General features: G+C 43.7%; 1 protein-coding gene across 1 annotated transcript in view; it reads right to left on the bottom strand.

Moving 5' to 3' along the window:
* Positions 1 to 19,759, bottom strand: part of PLD1 (phospholipase D1) — a 127,583-nt gene that overhangs the window by 54,260 nt on the left and 53,564 nt on the right. Inside the window, exons 5-8 of the mRNA XM_056849495.1 lie at positions 18,511 to 18,619; positions 17,687 to 17,752; positions 1,690 to 1,748; positions 320 to 412 (exon numbers count right to left, since the gene is read on the bottom strand). Coding sequence (XP_056705473.1) covers positions 320 to 412; positions 1,690 to 1,748; positions 17,687 to 17,752; positions 18,511 to 18,619 — 327 coding nt within the window. The remainder of the gene's footprint in view (positions 1 to 319; positions 413 to 1,689; positions 1,749 to 17,686; positions 17,753 to 18,510; positions 18,620 to 19,759) is intronic.

Below are 19,759 nucleotides of genomic sequence, written 5' to 3'. Positions count from 1 at the left end.
ATCCCTCCTGTCAGCAGAGAGATTTCCATGGGATCCAAGCCAATGTTTTTTCTCCTGAGTAGAGTAGGTAACAAACTGGATGCCAGCGGGCATTTGCATTCAGTTTAATCAATTCTCCCATTGGCACCTGGCTGAGGTTCTACAGACATAGTCCAGTAGTAACTGTATCAGTTCTGCCCTTGCGATTCTGCTCAGAGCACGTTTTCTTGGGACAGTGAATTATTTTTAGCTTCTAAAGGGGAAAGATAGCCAGTTCCATCTGCTGGCAACATGTTGAGCATTGTGAAGGGAGCGGAACCACTTGGAAATAGGAAGGTACCTTTTCGACCACCGGTAGCACAACCTCCCCTGTCCACCGCAGTTCAGGCCAGGTATTCTGTGACCTCCAGAACGTTTCATGATCATGCCCTCTCTGAAAGCAAAGAGAAGAGAGGTGGAAAAAAATTATTGATTCAACAAGTTCTTGGAAACAACCATAGATAATAAGCCACAAGACCGATCTGATATTCTATTATCAAGGCTGTGGAGGCAAATCGCAACCCTGCCAGGAACTTCTGCACATCCTTACTTTGCATACTTGCAAGCACAATGGAAACATAGCCTTTTAAGTGGTCAAAGCCTTCCTTTGAAAGTCCCTTCCTGTTTGCTTACCTGCATTGCTCCCTAGATCAAAACAGACTAGGATAAAGGGCTCAAGGACACATAGTTTGCCAGGTCTGTCCTTGGCCTCTCTAGGAGGAAGAAGAGCTGGTTTTTATATGCCGATTTTCTCTGCCTTTTAAGGAGAATCAAAGCAGCTTACAATCTCCTTCCATTCCTCTCCCCACAAAATACACACTGTGAGGTAGGTGGAGCTGAGGGAGTTCAGAGAGAACTGTGACTAGCCCAAGGTCACCCAGCTGGCCTCATGTGTAGGAGAGGGGAAACCATCCCGGTTCTCCAGATCAGAGTTCACCACTCTTAACCACTACACCATGCTGGCTCTCAAGAAGATCTCATATAACAGATATTGGAAAAGACCTTTTCCTTCCTTAGAACTTAAAGAGAAACCACGACTCAGAATACACAGCTCTAACCTAAAGGGGTCTGAAGAAGTGTTTACATACTTTGGCTGTGATCCTATGTGAATAAAGGTGAACAGCCTGGGTGAAGAGATCTTATTAAATATCTTTTGTTTGCATTTCACATTAAGAACTCAGCATATGAAACTGCCTGATGTGGAGTTAGATAATTGGTTTATCAATTGAGCACTGGTTGCATTTATGAGCAGCAGCTCTCCTGGGTCTCAGGCAGAGGTTTTTCACATCACCTGATCCTTTAAGCAGAGAGGCCAGGGACTGAACCTGGGACCTTTGGCTTGCAAAGCATGTGTGCTACAGCAGCCCATTTTCTTTTCCTCAACTGCGTTCCTTTTTCTGGACACCTCTCCTGCTTCTTCATTCCCATCCCCATCCGCCCCAGCTATCTGGACCACCTTCTGGAAACAGACCTTAGTCTCTCTCTCTGACAAATGATTCTACCTTGCTCTTTGATGCCTCAGCCCGACCCTGCAGGAAAGACAGGGAAACCCTTTATGTTAAGCCTGCATTTGGTCAAGGAGAGGGCTGTTATAGCCCGTGATTGCACTGTGGTTCAGAACCCAAACTTACTCCCCAGGGGGTTTGTTCTGATAAAGACAGGTCAACTTACATGCCTTTTGGTCCTAGATCATGGATGAATGACAGCTGACTTACACCAATGAATTCCAACTGAAAAGTAAATCATAAAAGAAGAAGAGGATGTCGTCAACAATTTAACTGCAGGAAGCAAGAAGAGGTTTGATTCACTAAACCACTTTTGGGTTGCAGAGTCCCTTCACAGGGCCTTTCCTCTTGAGGAGGACACAGTTCTGAGCTGAGTTTGTAATGCTGGCTCCTGGTTTGCATCAAAATCTAACCCATATACAAAATCTGTACCCATCTATATGCAATTATGGCCAAAATGACCCACATGATGAACAAAACTGACGATGGGACTTATGATCAATGTACTGATAAATGCTACAGATATGTTGAGGCTGAAGGTTAATCGAAATAATGTTAAAAATTAAACGCTATAAAATCATAAGGCAGCCTCCCAGTGTAGAGCAGAAAATTGTTTGGACAGTTACAAAACACATAAGATGGTTATTCTTTGAATGCATTTATATTCTTGCCTGGATAATAGCTAACACAAAAGTTATAAAAATTAAAATGTAGTCTGCTGGATTAATCTTTTAAGATGAAGTGTTTATGCGGTTTTTCTTTTTATCCTTAGATGGACATCACTTTAAGAGTACCCATCCCTTTTTTTCCTTCTGTAACCCTAATATAAAATAAATACAATTTAAAAAAAAAAAATCTAACCCATATACAGAACACAAAAGCTGAAAGCCTGCATATTTCTTTGACCAAATTACATACGATGATCACTGAGTGGTCACAAGCAAAATCATAGAATCATAGAGTTGGTAGGGACCACCAGGGTCATCTAGTCCAACCCCCTGCACAATGCAGGAAATTCACAACTACCTCCCCCACACACACACCCAGTGACCCCTACTCCATGCCCAGAAGATGCCCTCCCTCTCATCATCTGCCTAAGGTCATAGAATCAGCATTGCTGATAAATGGCCATCTAGCCTCTGCTTCAAAACCTCCAGGGAAGGAGAGCTTACCACCTCACGAGGAAGTCTGATCCACTAAAGAACCGCTCAAACTGTTAGAAAATTCTTCCTAATGTCTCGACGGAAACTCTTTTGATTTACGGTAACTTCAATTTAATTGGGTCTTTTCACAATGCCAGATCCATTCCTACTACCTCCAACAGGAGATCACCACTGAGTTCTGTGAGTAGCTTGCAGCGTTGTCCCTTCTTTCAATGGCAAAAATCCTTCCATGCTGCGAGATACTATAGCCCACTGTTGTGCGTGAAGTTCTCTGGACTGGCTGCTTCCATGCATTGTGCGCACATATTTATTGAACTTTTGCATTTGGTAAAAAAAGAATCCGGTTTATAGAAATGTCTTTAAAAAATCAATAAGTTGGCCCAGACCTGATTTTTTTTTAGGGGACATTTCATGATGAATTAATCTTGATGCTTCACTAGATGCATAAATCCCAATTGATTTTGCTGTCCATTTGTGCCGGCCAAAAAGCAAATACGTGTTTAGTTTTCTTAAAGTGCTTTCGAGTTAGACTACCGGGAACCATAGATAAAGCCAGAACCTGCCTGCAGACTCACAACCTATTAGACAAAAAAGGTGGCGCATTAGGAAGGGGAAATACATGAAGCCTCAGCAAAAACAGAGACTCCTCCAAATAAACGGCATCTTCTCACCTGTGATTGGAAACACAGTCGGGGGGAAAGGGAACAGGGGGAAGAGTAGAGAGGTTAAAGGGTTAAGCATCCCTTTTAAGCAGAGGCTAGATGGCCACCTGTCAGCAATGCTGATTCTATGACCTTAGGCAGTTCATGAGAGGGAGGGCATCTTGGGCATCTTCTGGGCATGGAGTAGGTGTCACTGGGGTGTGGCCGGGGAAGGTAGTTGTAAGTTTACTGCATTGTGCAGGGGATTGGACTAGATGACCCTAATGGTCCCTTCCAACTCTAAGATCCCCTCTGCCTCTGCTTAAAACTCTGTATTTGCCTTTAGGAAAAAACAACAGGTTGGAGGGAGTACAGCAGAGTACTCTGTGCCGCTCGTCGCTATGCACCATCAACTTTCTTGTGCTTATCTTGAGCTTCTGTACCCTGCATCTGTCTGCCTTGTAAAAGGGGAAAGCTGTCAACATGTTTTAAAAGAAGACATCAAGGCTGTCTAAGGTCACAACAGGTAGCCACTGTTCAGGATGACATCTGAATGCGGCCCCCCAATGAATTAGTTGCTGCTTTCTCCACTGTGATCTGTCCAGTCTGGACATACATAGCTGCCTTATATCAACGCAATCCATTGATCCATCTAATATTGTCTCTGACTGGCAGCAGCTCCAGAGAGAGGGCTTTCTGAGATCCTTTTAACTGGAAAGGCCAGGGATTGAGCTTGGGATTTCCTAAGAGGAATGCATGTCCTCTACTACTGAGCAAAATGAGTTTTATGCATTGGATGGGAAAGTGACTGCTACTTATATAAGAAGAAGAGTTGGTTTTTATATGCCGACTTTCTCCATCACTTAAGGAAGAATCAAACCGGCTTACAGTCACCTTCCCCTCCCCACAACAGACACCCTGTGAGGTAGGTGAGGCTGAGAGAGCTCAATGAGAACTGTGACTAGCCAAAGGTCACCCAGCTGGCGTCATGTGGAGGAGCGGGGAAACAAATCCAGTTCTCCAGATTAGTTTCTGCCGCTCAGGTGGAGGAGTGGGGAATCAAACCTGGTTCTCCAGATCAAACTCCACCGCTCCAAACCACTGCTCTTAACCATTACACCACTAAATGCTACCTAATGATAACAATGACTAATGCAATATCAGAGCTTGGAAGCTAAGAAGGTTCGCCTCTGGTCGGTACTTGGGTGGGAGACCACCAAAGAGGTCCAGGGTTGCTACACAGAGGCAGGCAATGGCAAACCACCTCTGCTCACCTCTTGCCTTGAAAACCCCCATAGTCCAGGGGTTGCAATGAGTCAGCTTTAACTTGCTGGCACACACTTATTATTAAATGCTAATGAAAACAGACCAAAGTGAATCCCTTGAACGTAAAGCCTGCAACGTTCTGGCAAGAAAACTAACCATCTTGGACAGCAATCCCTTTCATTGCAGCCTTTGAAACCGAACACTCTCCTGCCTGTGAGTATGAAGGCTCAATATCCCACTCCGGTTTCAACGTGATCTGTCTAGCTAGGAGGCAGGAGAATCTGAGGGTTTCTGTCTCAGTTGCCACGAAAGAAGAAACAGACAGCCAGGAAAGATCAGTTGAAGAGAAGAAAGGAGTGACAGGGGAATGGTGAAGTGACAGCTGTTAGGTGGATACATTTTCAAAGGGTCTGTGTGTGAGTGTGTGTGCTTGGATGAGGCCATGGCTCAGCGGCAGAGCATCTGCTTTGCATGCAGAAGGTCCCAGGTTTAATCCATGGTATCCCCAATGAAAAACATGATGTGAAAGACCCAATGCTGTGGAGAGCCACTGAAAGTCAAGAGTAGATAATACTGGCAGGCGGATGCTCTAACTCGGTATAAGGCAGCTCCCTGTGTATTCATTTAAACTAGAATTTAAGGAAGGCCAGAAATGATCCAGTAGCAGCTACAAGCCTTATTTTATGGCAGTCCATTTTTGAAGAAATACGAAAGAAAACATAGGAGACTGGTTAGGGCAATAACACACTATCATGAGGATCAAAAGAACCCTTTAGCCCAGTGGCTTCCAAAGCGGGCAGTACCACCCCCTGGGAGGGGGGGTGGAATTACCTAGGGGGCACTATGAGGCAAGGGGGCAGCAGGGAGGCGCTAGAGGTGGGCCCCTTCAACTGTGTTCACTAATTTACAATAGATCAAGCGATGGCACCATGCTGGCAAATTTGGTGGAAACTATCAGAATTTTTTTTCCAGACTTTGAAGAGCTGGTACCACTGGATCAAGTTCATCAATTTTGTTGAATAAATCTCAACTAAAAAGTTTTAATTTGATTTTGAATAGATGTGCAATTAATTGTTACTGTTTTGAAACCCCTATTTTGAATAATGTGTTTTATAGGATAGGGTAGGGGGTGCTGGGGTTGAGTTTGTGGAACCAAGGGGGCGGTGGTCCGAAAAGTTTGGGAACCACTGCTTTAGCCTCTCCTTAGTTATATGCCCCAAAAGAAGGCTTGAAATTGCATTTCTAGAACCGGTTAACCACTTTCTTCCCCAAATAGGACTTTGGCCCGACTTCCTGGTTAGGTGGGGCTGCCACAATTCCAGGTGTAGCTTCAAAGAAATAGAAAGCCAGACATTTCCTCATAATAAAATGTTGCTTTTATAAACTTGCTGCCAAGCCCAAACATCCGTATGTGTTTTAATATCAATCAGTTGGTACAAATTATAAAGAAGGAACATAAGAACATAGGAAAGGCCCTGCTGGATCAGACCAAGGCTCATCAAGTCCAGCAGTCTGCTCACAAAGTGGCCAACCAGGTGCCTTTAGGAAGCCACAAACAAGACGAGTAGAGCAGCACCATCCTTCCTGTGTTCCACCGCACCCAAAATAATAGGCATGCTCCTCTGATACTAGAGAGAATAGGTATGCAGCATGACCAGTATCCAGTCTAACTAATAACCATGAATACCCCTCTCCTCCATGAATATGTCCACTCCCCTCTTAAAGCCCTCCAAGCTGGCAGCCATCACCACATCCTGGGGCAGGGAGTTCCACAATTTAACTACGCGTTGTGTGAAAAAATATTTCCTTTTATCTGTTTTGAATCTCTTGCTCTCCAGCTTTAGCAGATGACCCCGTGTTCTATTATTATGGGAGAGGGAGAAAAACTTATCCCTGTCCACTCTCTCCAAACCATGCATAATTTTATAGACCTCTATCATGTCTCCCCTTAGCCGCCTTCTTTCCAAGCTAAACAGCCCTAAGCGTCCTAACCGCTCCCCATAGGACAGTTGCTCTAGTCCCTTAATCATTTTGGTTGCCCTTTTCTGCACCTTCTCAAGCTCTGTAATATCCTTTTTTAGGTGTGGTGACCAGAACTGTACACAGTATTCCAAGTGTGGTCTCACCATAGATTTGTACAAGGGCAGTATGATATCAGCAGTTTTATTCTCTATTCCTCATCTAATTATGGCCATGGACTTTACCTACTCCCCTACACCACTCCTCCCTTGTCAGCGTATCCTCTTGTTCCTAGGCCCCCCTCCTCTCTGAGGGATATCTTCAGTACGAGAGGATATCTGTTCATCCACCAAGGAAGAGGTCCCTTCTAAGGAATCACATTCCCCTACCTCCGTGAGATGGCCTCCTTCCCCAAGGGCTCCATCATCCGTGACTGGCAGGTTGCCGTCACCTTGGGACTGGAATGTGACTATTTCATCCCCGGAGTCCTTAGTCACCTCTCTCTCTGCCTGCTTCAGCTCCTCCAGTTGAGCTACCTTGGCCTCAAGGAAGTGAACTCGCTTCCTGAGAGCCAGGAGCTCCCCGCACAGAGCATACACCCACGACTTCTGTGCAGCAGGCAGATAATCATACATGTGACACTCCATGCAGCACACTAGCTTTCTACCTTCATAGCTGGTATTTTATTTATTTATTTATTATTATATTATTCTTTGGTGTTGTAACCCTGCCTTTTACTCTCTTGCACTCTTCCTGTACCAAATAAGAACTGAGTGCCGAAGTTCCTTGCCCTGCAGCTATCTGCTACTAATTCACAGGGATATTCAAGTTGCTTGGTACTCCAACTGGATGGAGCGAGTTACTCTGCCAAGATAACAAAATTTTATACTCACCCTACAGATCCCCAGTCACGATCCACAGGCTAAGAGCCACAGGGCAAGAGCCTCTGGTGAGCAGGAGCCTTGGAATTTAAATGCGCACAGCCCCCACCTCTCTCACACAAGCTCCAATCACAACAGCCCCACTTAACAAGGTAACAATCAAGCTTTCAGGCAGCAATCAACCTTAATCACCCACCGGCACAACAACCACAATCCTCTCCCAGCAAACCTCAATTAAATTCTCAGTTTAGTTAGGCTTCCCAGCGTTTAAAAAAGGCAAAATTTAAACTCACCCCTGCCTGTAGTCCCCAGCTCAGCTCAGCTGAATCAAAATGCCCAGCTCAGCCGAATCAAAATGCAAAAGGAGGTGTGGGTTCATGTGGAAAAAAATTCTTAGTTGGGGTGAATCAGAGTTCCAGGTGAGGGATGCACCCATGACTTCTCCCTAGCTAAAGCCCTACCTCCAAACAACGAGGTAAACCATTTTGTAAACTGAGAAGAGTTGCAAAGGCATTTTGGGATAAACGCACGGTATTTACTTCAAGGAGGGGGGGAATGCTAAAAATCTCACAAGGCACACTCTAGTCTTTGTGCACAATTAAAATAGCTTTTTAGATTCCTAGCCACTTCTCTAACATTAAAAAACAGCCCTTCCATCCAGCTAGTCTCTGCACAAACTACTATGGTGTCACAGAATATTCATAAACATTCTAATGCTGCATGGTTGACTATCAGGGCAAATTCTGTCAGGGAAGTGAAAAGTTGGCCTCGCTGCTGGAAAACCTTCAAACAGGGCTTAGCGATATTAGAGATAAAGAGGCAAACAGGAGAATGGGAAACAGGACAGTGTAGATGCAGAAAATTCCATTTCTGCACGCTCGAGTTACTCCTGATTTCCTTGGGAGTCAATCCACAAGCATTAGAATCAGTTTGGGCATGGTTCTTCTGCATGTCTACTCTCCATGTGCATTTTTGCAGTTTATTGTCTTCTGCATCTGGCTTAAATAATGAGGATTTTCAAGGGAGGATGCTGTCATCATTGGTGGCTTCAAAGCACCCTCATTTTTTTTTAAAAAACAGCCCCAAAAATATCATTATATCATAGTAGTGTTGTAATGATAGCTTAAGCAGGTTCTCAGAATTCCCAGCTTTCAATTTTTTTTTTTAAAGTAAGTCTCTAGATTTTTCTCTTGTGGAGATATGAAAAGGGCATATATCCGCGAGGGAAGGAAATAGAGACTTACTTCTTTTTTAAAAAAATGAAAGCTGGGAATTCAGAGAACCTGCTTAAACTATCATTACAACACAACAGCAACATATAGATATTTTAGGGCCATTAAAAAAATGAAATCACTGTCTTCACGTGGACAGGGAGTACTTTAACACTGACAACAGTCCAATCATTGAAAAGTGGGCTGGAGGTGAGTAGGACAAATAAAATCGGTAGAAACATTACATACTAGGAAAAAGCTGACTCAAAATTGGCTTCCAGACAAACAGGGTAAAAGTGATCTTAAAAGTGGTAGAAATGCCCCCCCCCCCCGGGGGGGGACTGAAGTGGAAGCTAAAGGCAGAAAAATGCATGTGGAAATCAGAGGATAAACCAAAGAAGTATAGTGCCAGAACAGATGGGGAGAAAAACCTACGAGGAAAAGAGCAGAAAGGAGATGGAGAAGGATCTCACACAGGGCCTAGGAACAAGAGGATATGTACGCTGACAAGGGAGGAGCGGTGTAGGGAAGTAGGTAAAGTCCATGGAGGCAGAGAAACACGAAATATTTAGAAGAGTTTACAATAATCCATTTCCAGTTCAAAATGAGGACCTGTATGCAAATGAGCATTTAGGCATTAATTGACTATAACTTTCGGTGTATCTTCAAAGCGGGCCGTTAAATAATAAACTAAGGATAAAGTAACAGCCTTATTTTTACCAGACAGCAGATAGATTAAATAATAGTCGTGAGAAAGTACAGGAAAGTGTGAAATCAATGGAGTAACAACATAAGATGTTATAGAAGAATATAAATCTCAATTGAATGAAAAATGGGCAAGTGTTTTGTCTTTGCCTTTCCACATGGGCAGACTCTTCCTACGAATGGACTATCTAAGAATCTGCCAATTAATTTGTTGGGGGGTAAGGCATTATGTCTGGCCAAGAAGAAACGTCTTCGAAAGGTTGAATGGTTAAGAATTCTAGATAATCTGGAAGCACTAGAAAAGATGGGGTGCTCTGTCGAAGAAGAAGGAGGAGTTGGAGGAGAAGGAGGAGAGTTGGTTTTTATATGCCGACTTTCTCTACCACTTAAGGAAGAATCAAACCAGCTTACAATCATCTTTCCTTCCCCTCTCCACAACAGACACCCTGTGAGGTACATGGGGCTAAGACAGCTCTAAGAGAGCTGTGACTAGCCCAAGGTCACCCAGCTGGCTTCATGTGTATGAAAGGGGAAACAAATTCAGTTCACCAGATTAGCCTCTGCCACTCATGTGGAGAAGTGGGGAATCAAACCCGGTTCTCCAGATCAGAGTCCACCGTTTACAATGGTACATCGGGTCTACCCCAGCCCTGCCAAATTCCTCTCAGATGGAAAAGCTGGAGGACGAACTTCACCAAGGCTGTCTCTGAGCTACAGCCAGCTAGCAGGGGAACAGGTTTGGGGAGAGCTATCAATCACAAGGGACAGCTGGCCTCGGTGAATTAGTGGCTCAGAGCCTGAACTTGTCAAGAACTGTGATGCTGAAGAAATATTACAAAACCCTTCCAGAGCTGCCACCCATTCTGTTTGGATCTGGGGGAAAATACGGATGCCCGAGGGTCCAGAAAAAAAATCGAAACAATGACTTCCTTTATCTGTATCTTTCAAAGAACACTTATAAAAAGAAACGGGAAAAGCAAGGAGGATTTATTCTTGTCCAAAGCAAGTTTGCAGATTTATCACATCAATCTTTTTTTAAAAAAAAATGTCTTCTGAGCATGCTTGTGATGCTGCCTTCCTCCTTCTGCCTCTTCAAATCCTCCCTCAAAACACACTTATTTCATGTAGTCTTAAGAACCCCTGCTCTCAACTGCAATCATGTTTAAGTACTTATCACTACGTTTGATTACAGCTGTTGTTGGGGGTTGGATCCAGTAACATATGGGCAGAAAACAAAATGTACTTAGCGTAGCCCTGCGTGCATGCGCAAGCTACGGAACATGGGATGCAGCCACCCAAAGCACTTTAGAGCTATGTCTCCCTCTTTCTGTCTCCCTCTGTCAGCATCTTCTGCCAGTGGATGAAGACTTTTTTTTCTGTTTGGCATACCCCCAAGAACGGTTATTGACCCAATTTTATTATTTTTATTTTTTAAAGTGATTTAAGACTCGGACTGTAAACTTTTGTCGGTAAGACCATTTTAGTCCATGTATCTTGTTTTATTTGGCCAAGGGCCGCAAATAAACAATCTATCTATCTATGGTTATTGACCCTCCTCTGGTATTGTTTATTTATGTTTTAATTGAATTATTTTATAATTTTAAGTGTTGTTTGTAATTGTTCAAAGGTTTCAATGTTTTTATGTGCGCAGCTTTGGGCACCCGAACCAGGTGGAAACGTGGCATAAAAATGTTGTAAGTAAATTTAAAAAATTAAATAAATAAATAATATAATTTTAACAAAATAACAATGTGCATCTACATGAATATACAATGTAATAATGATGATGATAATAATAATAAATAAATTTTATTTATTCCCCGCCCTCCCCCATACAATTGATAGCTCGCATGATTTTATCGTATCGCACGTATTGGAAGGAACACTTTGCACTTTATCTTTTGCATGCAGAAAAGATAGTTGGGGTATAACCGTTTTCACTTAAGAGTGAGCAGATCGCAAAGAGTAATTTTACCATTTCTGCTTCCACAAGGATTGTTGCGTATGCAGAAACCTTCTGTGTGATTCAACCCAATGTCTGCCCTCTTCCTGGGGGCAGAGATCTATCACTTCTTTCCTTATGAGCCTCTGAAAAGTACCCTGTACCCTGAAGATGGTTTAACCACTATCGTGATCAATATTCAATTAAGCAGAATTGTGTTTATCTGTTGTGGCTAAGGGGTTCACAACAGCCAGTGCACATACAGCTAAGGCAGTGAATGGAGAAATTGTGCGTGGGATGGCATCTTTTGATTTCCAGAGAACAAACAGAACTACGGAGGGAGGGGGAAGCAATAGGGATACAGATGGCTCTGGGACCTATGAGTTTTACAGTTTGAAGGGAGGGGAGGGAGAACCATAAGACAGACGACGCATGTGTTTATTTTCTATATTCAAATCTCTGTTTCCAGGCAGGTCTTGAAGAAGAAGAAGAAGAGTTGGTTTTTATATGCTGACTTTCTCTACCACTTAAGGCAGAATCAAACCAGCTTACAAACACCTTCCCTTCCCCTCCCCACAACAGACACCCTGTGAGGTAGGTGGGGCTGAGAGAGTGTGACTGGCCCAAGGTCACCCAGCTGGCTTCGTATGTAGGAGAGGGGAAACAAATCCAGTTCACCAGATTAGCATCCACCACTCATGTGGAGGAGTGGGGAATCAAACCCGGTTTTCCAGATCAGAGTCCACTGCTCCAAACCACTGCTCTTAACCACTACACCACACTGGCTCTTTTGATATAAATATTGCCAACGTTCTTCCATTTAACAACCAGGAATACAAACAGTTCAGGCCTGCAAAACCTGCGAACTGCCAAGCTGAAAACCGTCCACCAGCCGTGAGCTACATCTGAGGCTCAACAAACCTCCACATGCCTTCCTTGGGCTGCAAAGAGAGTATAGGGTAGTAGTTACCATGTTAGACTAGGATCTGGGAGACTGGGATTCAAAGGCCTTACTTGGCTTACTGGGTGATCTTGGGCCAGTCATGGTCTCTCAGACTACCCTACCTTGCAGGGCTGTTTTAAGAATTAAACAGGGAAGGGAGAACCATGCATGCTTCCCCTGAAGTCCTTGGAGGAGGAATGTGATAAAAATGTACTACAGAGATGACAGGTGAGAAAGCACAGATGCTTAGGGTTGCCAACCTCCAAGTAGTGGATGGAGATCTCTGCTATTACAACTGATCTCCAGGCGACAGAGATCCGTTCACCTGAAAAAATGGCCACTTGGGCAACTGTACTCTATGGCATTGAAGTCCCTTTCCTCTCCAAACCCTGCCCTCCTCAGGCTGCACCCCCAAAATCTCCAGGTATTTCCCAACCCAGAATTGGCAACCCTAGATGCTCGATAGTATCCATGTTGGCGAGTTACATGTCATGCAGTTTAAGGTATCTTGCACTTTTACCCCTTGTTCTTTTAAGGCTTTTATTGCTATAGAGGATATGGGTTGGCATGCAATTGTATATTTCAAATAAAAAATGGAATTCAAATCTGTAGCTGCCGAGGGACTGAATTCATGCCCTTCTATAGTCAAAGCACGTGCTCTGTCACTGAACCACAGCCCCGCCGCTTTTTTAAAATTGAAAAATAATCGCACTAGTTTATTACTAATTCTGATGCAGGTCACTGTGCCCTGTTCTCCTGTTTCACTCTGAAAGAGAATTTATTGGGACAAGACAACGACGCCTTGTACGTTCAAAGGATGACTTAGAGGCAGTCAGAAATCCAGGCACGATATCTTAAGGACATTGAGCATTTGGCTCCTATAGCAGAGGACTGGTTGATCAGGAATTGAAGACGAGAACAGAACACAATGTTGGGATGTCAGTAAGGACCCTCTGAAGAGGTGCTAAGAGGTGAGAAATCACACAAAGGATGTGATACCCTTAAGGGGCCTCCTCAAGAGGAATCAGAGTCCTTTATAAATACTTCAGGCCTTGCAACTGTATATAGCCTCAGGCAGGTGAATTCTCTGGCAAGAAAGGAGCAGAATCCCTGAGTTTAGGTCTAGCAAGTTGTAATATCTTGGGCGCTAGAGCGCACCAACTTTGAGGTGTCTGTTACAATATACCTCAGGAACAAGTGTGTGTGATTCAGCATGCTAAACATCCCTTCACTACTTAAACGGGGTACATGGTACAGTCCTTGTAGAACTATACCAACTTGAATTTCAACACAGAGAATATCTGAATAGCTTCTCATGTTAAAATTGTCCTGCAGGCAAAAGAAGCAATTAAACATGCAGAGTGCATTCCTGAGGTGGGCCCCCAAATAGAGGCGGCATGACCCCACCGCCAGCATATTCGGCCTCTTATCATGGAATAAGAGGCACTTATGCTGGTGGCGGGGGCAGTTCCGTTGGTGCCTGGGCGCCACAGAGCTGCACGCCACCCCTCCGACGCCACAGTCTCTCCGGGACCTGCTTTCAGGGACTAAAGTCTCTTATGACATCATTCTCCCTTCCTCCCTTTTATACTTACAAAAAAATCCAGTGAGATAGAGTAGCCTGACTGAGCCAAAGCCATTCAGCAAGATCCCAAGACAGAGTGGGGATTCAAACCTGGGTCTCCCGGATCCTAATCTAACACTCTAACCACTACATCACACTGTCCAGTACTCTAACCACTCTACCACACTGTCTCTCTGGTTGCTTACTTTACAAGAAAGCCATATGGTAGCTGAGGATAACTGAATGATGGGCAATGCTAATTGCCCATCCCAGGGTCCAAAGCTATTTTTAAATAGCCTGCAGGAAATGGGGAACAAGGAAAGATTTTGTGCGTATTTATGCGTCCGCTGTCCATATGTGTACGTTGGCAGAGGAGAGTGTGCGTCTTAAGGCTCAATGACAATGGAGGCACAAAAAACCCTTGCCCTGAAATGAACTTTTCCATTCATCTCTGCTAAAAGAAGTTGCACTGTTAAGTTGCAGGGGTGTGTGTGTGAAATTTTCCCAAACAGTACATTAACCTTGGAGAACATTATCAGATCCAAAGAGGGAGGCAGAGAACGTCTGCCTGGCAGCACACTCAACAGCAGAATTTTACACCCGGTGTTACGTACTCCGCTCTCGTACGAATCCATGCCTACGGATGCCAAATTGGCATAATATCGCTTTTATGAACAGAAGGTAATTATATTATTACACATACTTGCTAACCCAAGCCTACACATAAGGCAGCCATTTTATAATAAAGGAGATTGTGATTGTGGGGAAAAATAACTTCTGAAAACGGCCCGCAGAAGTAACTTTGTTAAATGGATTAAAGGTCCAACCAGTTGAGCGTCCCATTTCTCACAGTGGCCAATCAGATGCTTCTGGAAAATCTACCAGCATGGAATGAAGGTAACCAGCCTCTGCTATAGTTTGCCCAAAGCTACTAATCATTTTCAGAAATACCTGGCGTTCCATTTAGCTATTATGGCTATTGGTCGTTGGCAGGTGTCAGTCCCCCTTTAGGGCCAACTAAACAGGCAGCTGTCATGGCTTCTGGCAGCAAATTCAACAAATTAATCACAAACTGTGTGAACTACTTCATCTTATTTCATTGGGTGACTCTGAGTTCTAGTGTCATGAGTTCTAGCGTCTCTGAGTTCTAGTGTCAGTAGTTTCTCTCTACCCACTTGCTCAGAACAATCCATAATTTTCTAAACCTCTCTCACGTTCTCTACCCTGTCATCTTTTCCCCCCCTAAACTAAAAAGCCCCAATTGATTTAAGCACACAAACACATGTGAAGCTGCCTTATCCTGAACTACACCATTAGTCCATCAAAGACTGGCAGGTGCTCTTTAACATCACCTACAAGATGATCCTTAACTGGAGATGCCAGGGATTGAACCCAGGACCTTCTGCATGCAAAGCAGAGGCTCTTTCATTGAGCCACAGCTCCTCCCCAAAAGTTACCTTTCACTAATGGCTTTTTGGCTTGTTGTATTTCCCAAGAAAATTTACATTTGTTGGTGGTGCCAATATTTCACAAGGAACTCTGGACCCCCCCATCTTACACATTTCTTCCCAGTATAGCCAGTCAGTTTTGCATGGCAGCACAGAAATAGAACAATGGGGGCATCATCACGACAGCCAGTGTGGTGTAGTGATCAGCGTGTCAGACTAGGATCCGCGGAGCCCTGGTTTGAATCCCCGCTCTGCCATGGAAGTTCAATGAGTGACCTTGGACCAGGTCACTCTCTCTCAGACTAACCTACCTCACAGAGTGTTTCTGAGGATAAAACGGAGGGCAGGAGAACGACGTGAGCCACTTTGGTTTCCCATTGGGTAGAAAAGGTGGGGTACAAATGAAATAAAAAAATTAAAGTAACAATAATTAAAATACCACTGGGAAACTGAGGAAAAACCCAAACCAGATGTCTTTCAGAAGCCCAAAAGCAACCCTGTGGTTTGAATCTGGCCATCAAAGCATGCTTTTTCTGAACACAGTGGTTCTATTTAGCTATTATTGCTAATAGTCAGGGACTGATCTCTGCACCCTCCTTGAATTTGTCAAATTCTTTTTTTAAGCTATCTAAGAAGGGAACCCGCAACATATCCTGTGACAGCAAATTCCATGCATTAATTGTGCCTTAAGAAAAGACATTCTGCACTTCTTTGGGGACAGAGACATTTTTTCATAGGTCCCCTAGCTGAGCCCTGGCACTGAAAAAGATTTTATAGCCACAGCCTAGTTCAAACTTAACCTTTGCTTGGTATTTTCCTCAGATTCACAATCTACATTTATGAAGTCTGTCACTACACAGGAGAATGACAATGATCACATTCACTCCTACTATTTCGTAAGTAAAACTGAAAGGTCAAAAGTGAAGGATGATAAACAGAGCTTGATAAAGGATCAATAAAGATGGGAGTAGACAAGATTAAACAAGTTACTGGCAGCACAGGAAATGGGAGGCCAATCCAGGGCCCATCCAAGGCATCTTGGTTCCCCAAGAAATTATACTGCATGGCATTTTAGATGTGATACTAGCATGCACACTCTGCATGAGAGTCTAATACAGCCCAGTGTAGAAAAACTTACAGGCATTCTACCTAGGGGGATTTCTAATTTGAAATTTATTATATATCCTATACGCATGCCTGGGCTTGTATAAAGTTATCTATATAAGGTGATATATTTGTATATTACTTGTGTGTGCATTATATGGGTTTTTATTTGACCACTGATGAAGGCCTGTAGAACGAAACACGTATGGTGTGTGTGGTTTAAGTCTATCAACCTCATGAGTTGCCATTGTGCCTTGTTTTATCATTTTTAATGTTTTTAACACTGATATAAGCACCTTAAAATAAAAAAAATATTTTTCTATTATATCATTTTACCTTCTCCACCCAACCTTGGGTACCCAGCTTTCAATTATTAGATGTGACCCATGATGCCTTGCAGTATCACAGAGGTAGCTGGGATACAATTCTTGGATTGTACAGGACTGAACACAATCAAAGGTTCTAATGTAGATATAACACAAGGCCATGGTTTGTCACCTTAACCATGGTTAAGATTATGGAGACAGCAATTATGGTTTAGTTTGCCAATGTAAGTGGTGCCCAGGTATCTATGAGAAACACCCATGAGACCTCACAAATCCTGGGACTTCCCATTCCTCTGATAACCCAATTCTTCCCTCTCCCCTGAGATCCCCGTACATAGGGCAAAGCGCGGGACATGCCAGCTTGGTTTCTCTCACAGCCAATTACAAAGCAGCGTGTAAAGAGGTGGGGATTCAAATGCTTCCTGCTTCCTCAGAGCTCTTTCTGAGCAGAAGAAATACTTTTTCAAACCAAGGCTTGGATTTCTCCCCCCCCCCTTTCAGATTGCTCCATTTTTCATGTTTTTGTTCTTAAAATGCTTTTTTGTGCATTAATTGGTTTGGAAGGGAATTTTCTCTCTCAGTAAGCTCTACAAAGTAAGCCAATTACAAAGAAGCATTTAAAGGAGCGGGGACTTGATTTAAGCTTGGAGACTGCTGGTGCATAGATTCCCAACAGGAAAGTGTGGGTCCAGCAAGCAACAAACCTCAGGTAAAACTCCCATGCATGAATGACCAATGTCACTTCCAGTAAAAACCTGAAGTGATCTCACAGACACTTTATGATTTGTAAAAACTCTATGGTTTTAACACAGGATTTCTGTAAATCCTAGCGCATCCCATGATATTATTTCTGTTTTTTACTGGAAGTGGCATCAGTGTGCCAGCATGTCACTCCCTGCCCCTCTGCTTGCTCCCAGGGGTGTCCCAATGTAGCCAGGCAACTCGAATCCCAACACACTCTACAACATTGCAAAGGATCCTGGGATGCTGTCTCATCATTCATTGCTTACCGTTCCGTGGTAGTTCCTGTACATGGGCATTTTTAAGAGGTTTGTTAAGTAATCTTCCAGTTGCTTCTACAATGAAAATGCAAAACAAAACGAAACAGTCATGAGTTAGGCTGCCAACATTCTCAACTGCATCTCATTACTTATTGGGGTTATTCTTTTGTTGTTTAGAATTAGAAGTCCCAAACAGAAGCCTTATTCTGAACCACCAATTTAATGTGGTGATTACCGATGAACAGGGAGCAAGGCAGGAGCAGGAGAAGGAAATAAAAAATAATAGCACAGAAAAAGAACACACGAACACATGAAGCTGCCTTCTACTGAATTAGACCCTTGGTCCATCAAAGTCAGCATTGTCTACTCAGGCCAGCAGCAGCTCTCCAGGGTCTCAGGCAGAGGTCTTTCACATCACCTACCTGCCTAGTCCCTTTAACTGGAGATGCCGGGGATTGAACCTGGGACCTTCTGCATGCCAAGCAGATGCTCTACCACTGAGCCACAGCCCCTACCCGGGAACAGTCAGGGAAAGTATTCTCCCCTTCTCTACCATAGTCCTGATAGAAATGCTATGCTCCCAGGGCAGTTACTAGTTCCAGTAGAGAAAAAAAGACAGGCATCCATATTGTTATCAGTCTTTTTTCTCTTCCTATGCCAACAGTAGCTGTGTATGCAGAGAAATTTCTCTTGGGAAAACGGTATCGCTATCCAAATTGTACTTCTTCTGCCCTCTCCCACACCTGCTTTATAATCTTAAAAATGATCTCCCACCTAGCAGCTGTGTCCAAAGACAGGATGATTGACTTGTCCATAGGAGGAAAGATTCTTACCCTTCTGCTGGACAGGTGTTCTTCTCTGGCCATGTTCTCAGAGGTGCGTGGTAGGCTTGGCATCTGTATCGCTTCTCCTCTTTTGATGGTCTCTCTTCGAACTGTGTGCCTGAAAAATGCAACATTGAGTAGAGGTTTTCCCCTCACAAAGCAGACCATTGGATAAGAAGGTTAAGTGGTGCTTCTCATTAAAAATGTCATTATTTAAATACTCTGCGGCTATGGCAGTGATCAACAGATGACATCTCCTAAAGCTAAACTGTGTGCATGAAGATGGAACTACCTTTGTAGTTCCATTATAGTTTTCCACCCCTTTCTAGGTGGACTACAATCAGCTTTTACCCCTTCAACAATGCTGGGAATTTAGGATGAAGGACTACAGTTTTTCCCAAGCCATTCAAGTACTAAGAAGTGTAGGGTTGTCTCTTGTAACCATCCCTCCCTCTTGCTACATTACATGACACTCCTTCTCTATGTGACTCTTTTTCAGGTCATAAAGATGATGAACAGGAATCATTATGGTTGATAGGTAACTAACCAAGACCAACATATCGATGTGGGCTTTTCAGTATAAGACAGTGTAACCCACCAAACATTTTAAAGTTCAGATAAGAAGAAGAAGAGTTGGTTTTTATGCTCCACTTTTCTCTACTGTAAGGAGTCTCAAAGCGGCTTACAATTGCCTTCCCTCCCTGCCCCCAAACAGGCACCTTGTGAGGTAGGTGGGGCTGAGAGAGTTCTAAGAGAACTGTGACTGGTCCAAGGTCACCCACCAGGCTTCATGTGTAGGAGCAGGTAATCTAATCTGGTTCTCCAGATTAGAGCCTGTCACTCATGTGGAGGAGTGGGGAATCAAACCCGGTTCTCCACATTAGAGTCTACTGCTCTTAACTACTACACCATGCTGACAGGGTCATGCTTAGTTTAGTATCAGTTCCCAGTCACTACGCCATGAAGTTTACCGGGTGATCTTGCGCCCGTCACTCTCTTAGCCTAATTTATCTCATAGGGTCACTGTTGTGAGGATATAATGGGAGATAGGAAAACAGTGTTGCAAATATCTATGAACAAGGGGAGACAACAGCATTTCAGGGAGCATTTTGGCTGCAGCAGAAGGACAGAGGCTACAACAGGCCTTATGAAATTTCGGGGAATTGTTTGTACTATAACCAATCCCCACCCGGCCGGTATTTTAGAAATGGGCTGTATTCTGATGACTGCTGAATTGCGAGTTTCACATTGTTGAGGT

The sequence above is a fragment of the Euleptes europaea genome, chromosome 5 (genome assembly GCF_029931775.1).
Source record: "Euleptes europaea isolate rEulEur1 chromosome 5, rEulEur1.hap1, whole genome shotgun sequence".
In the NCBI taxonomy this organism is placed as follows: Eukaryota; Metazoa; Chordata; class Lepidosauria; order Squamata; family Sphaerodactylidae; genus Euleptes; species Euleptes europaea.
The sequence above is the reverse complement of the archived record's forward strand: the minus strand, read 5'-3'. Positions and strand labels throughout refer to the sequence as shown.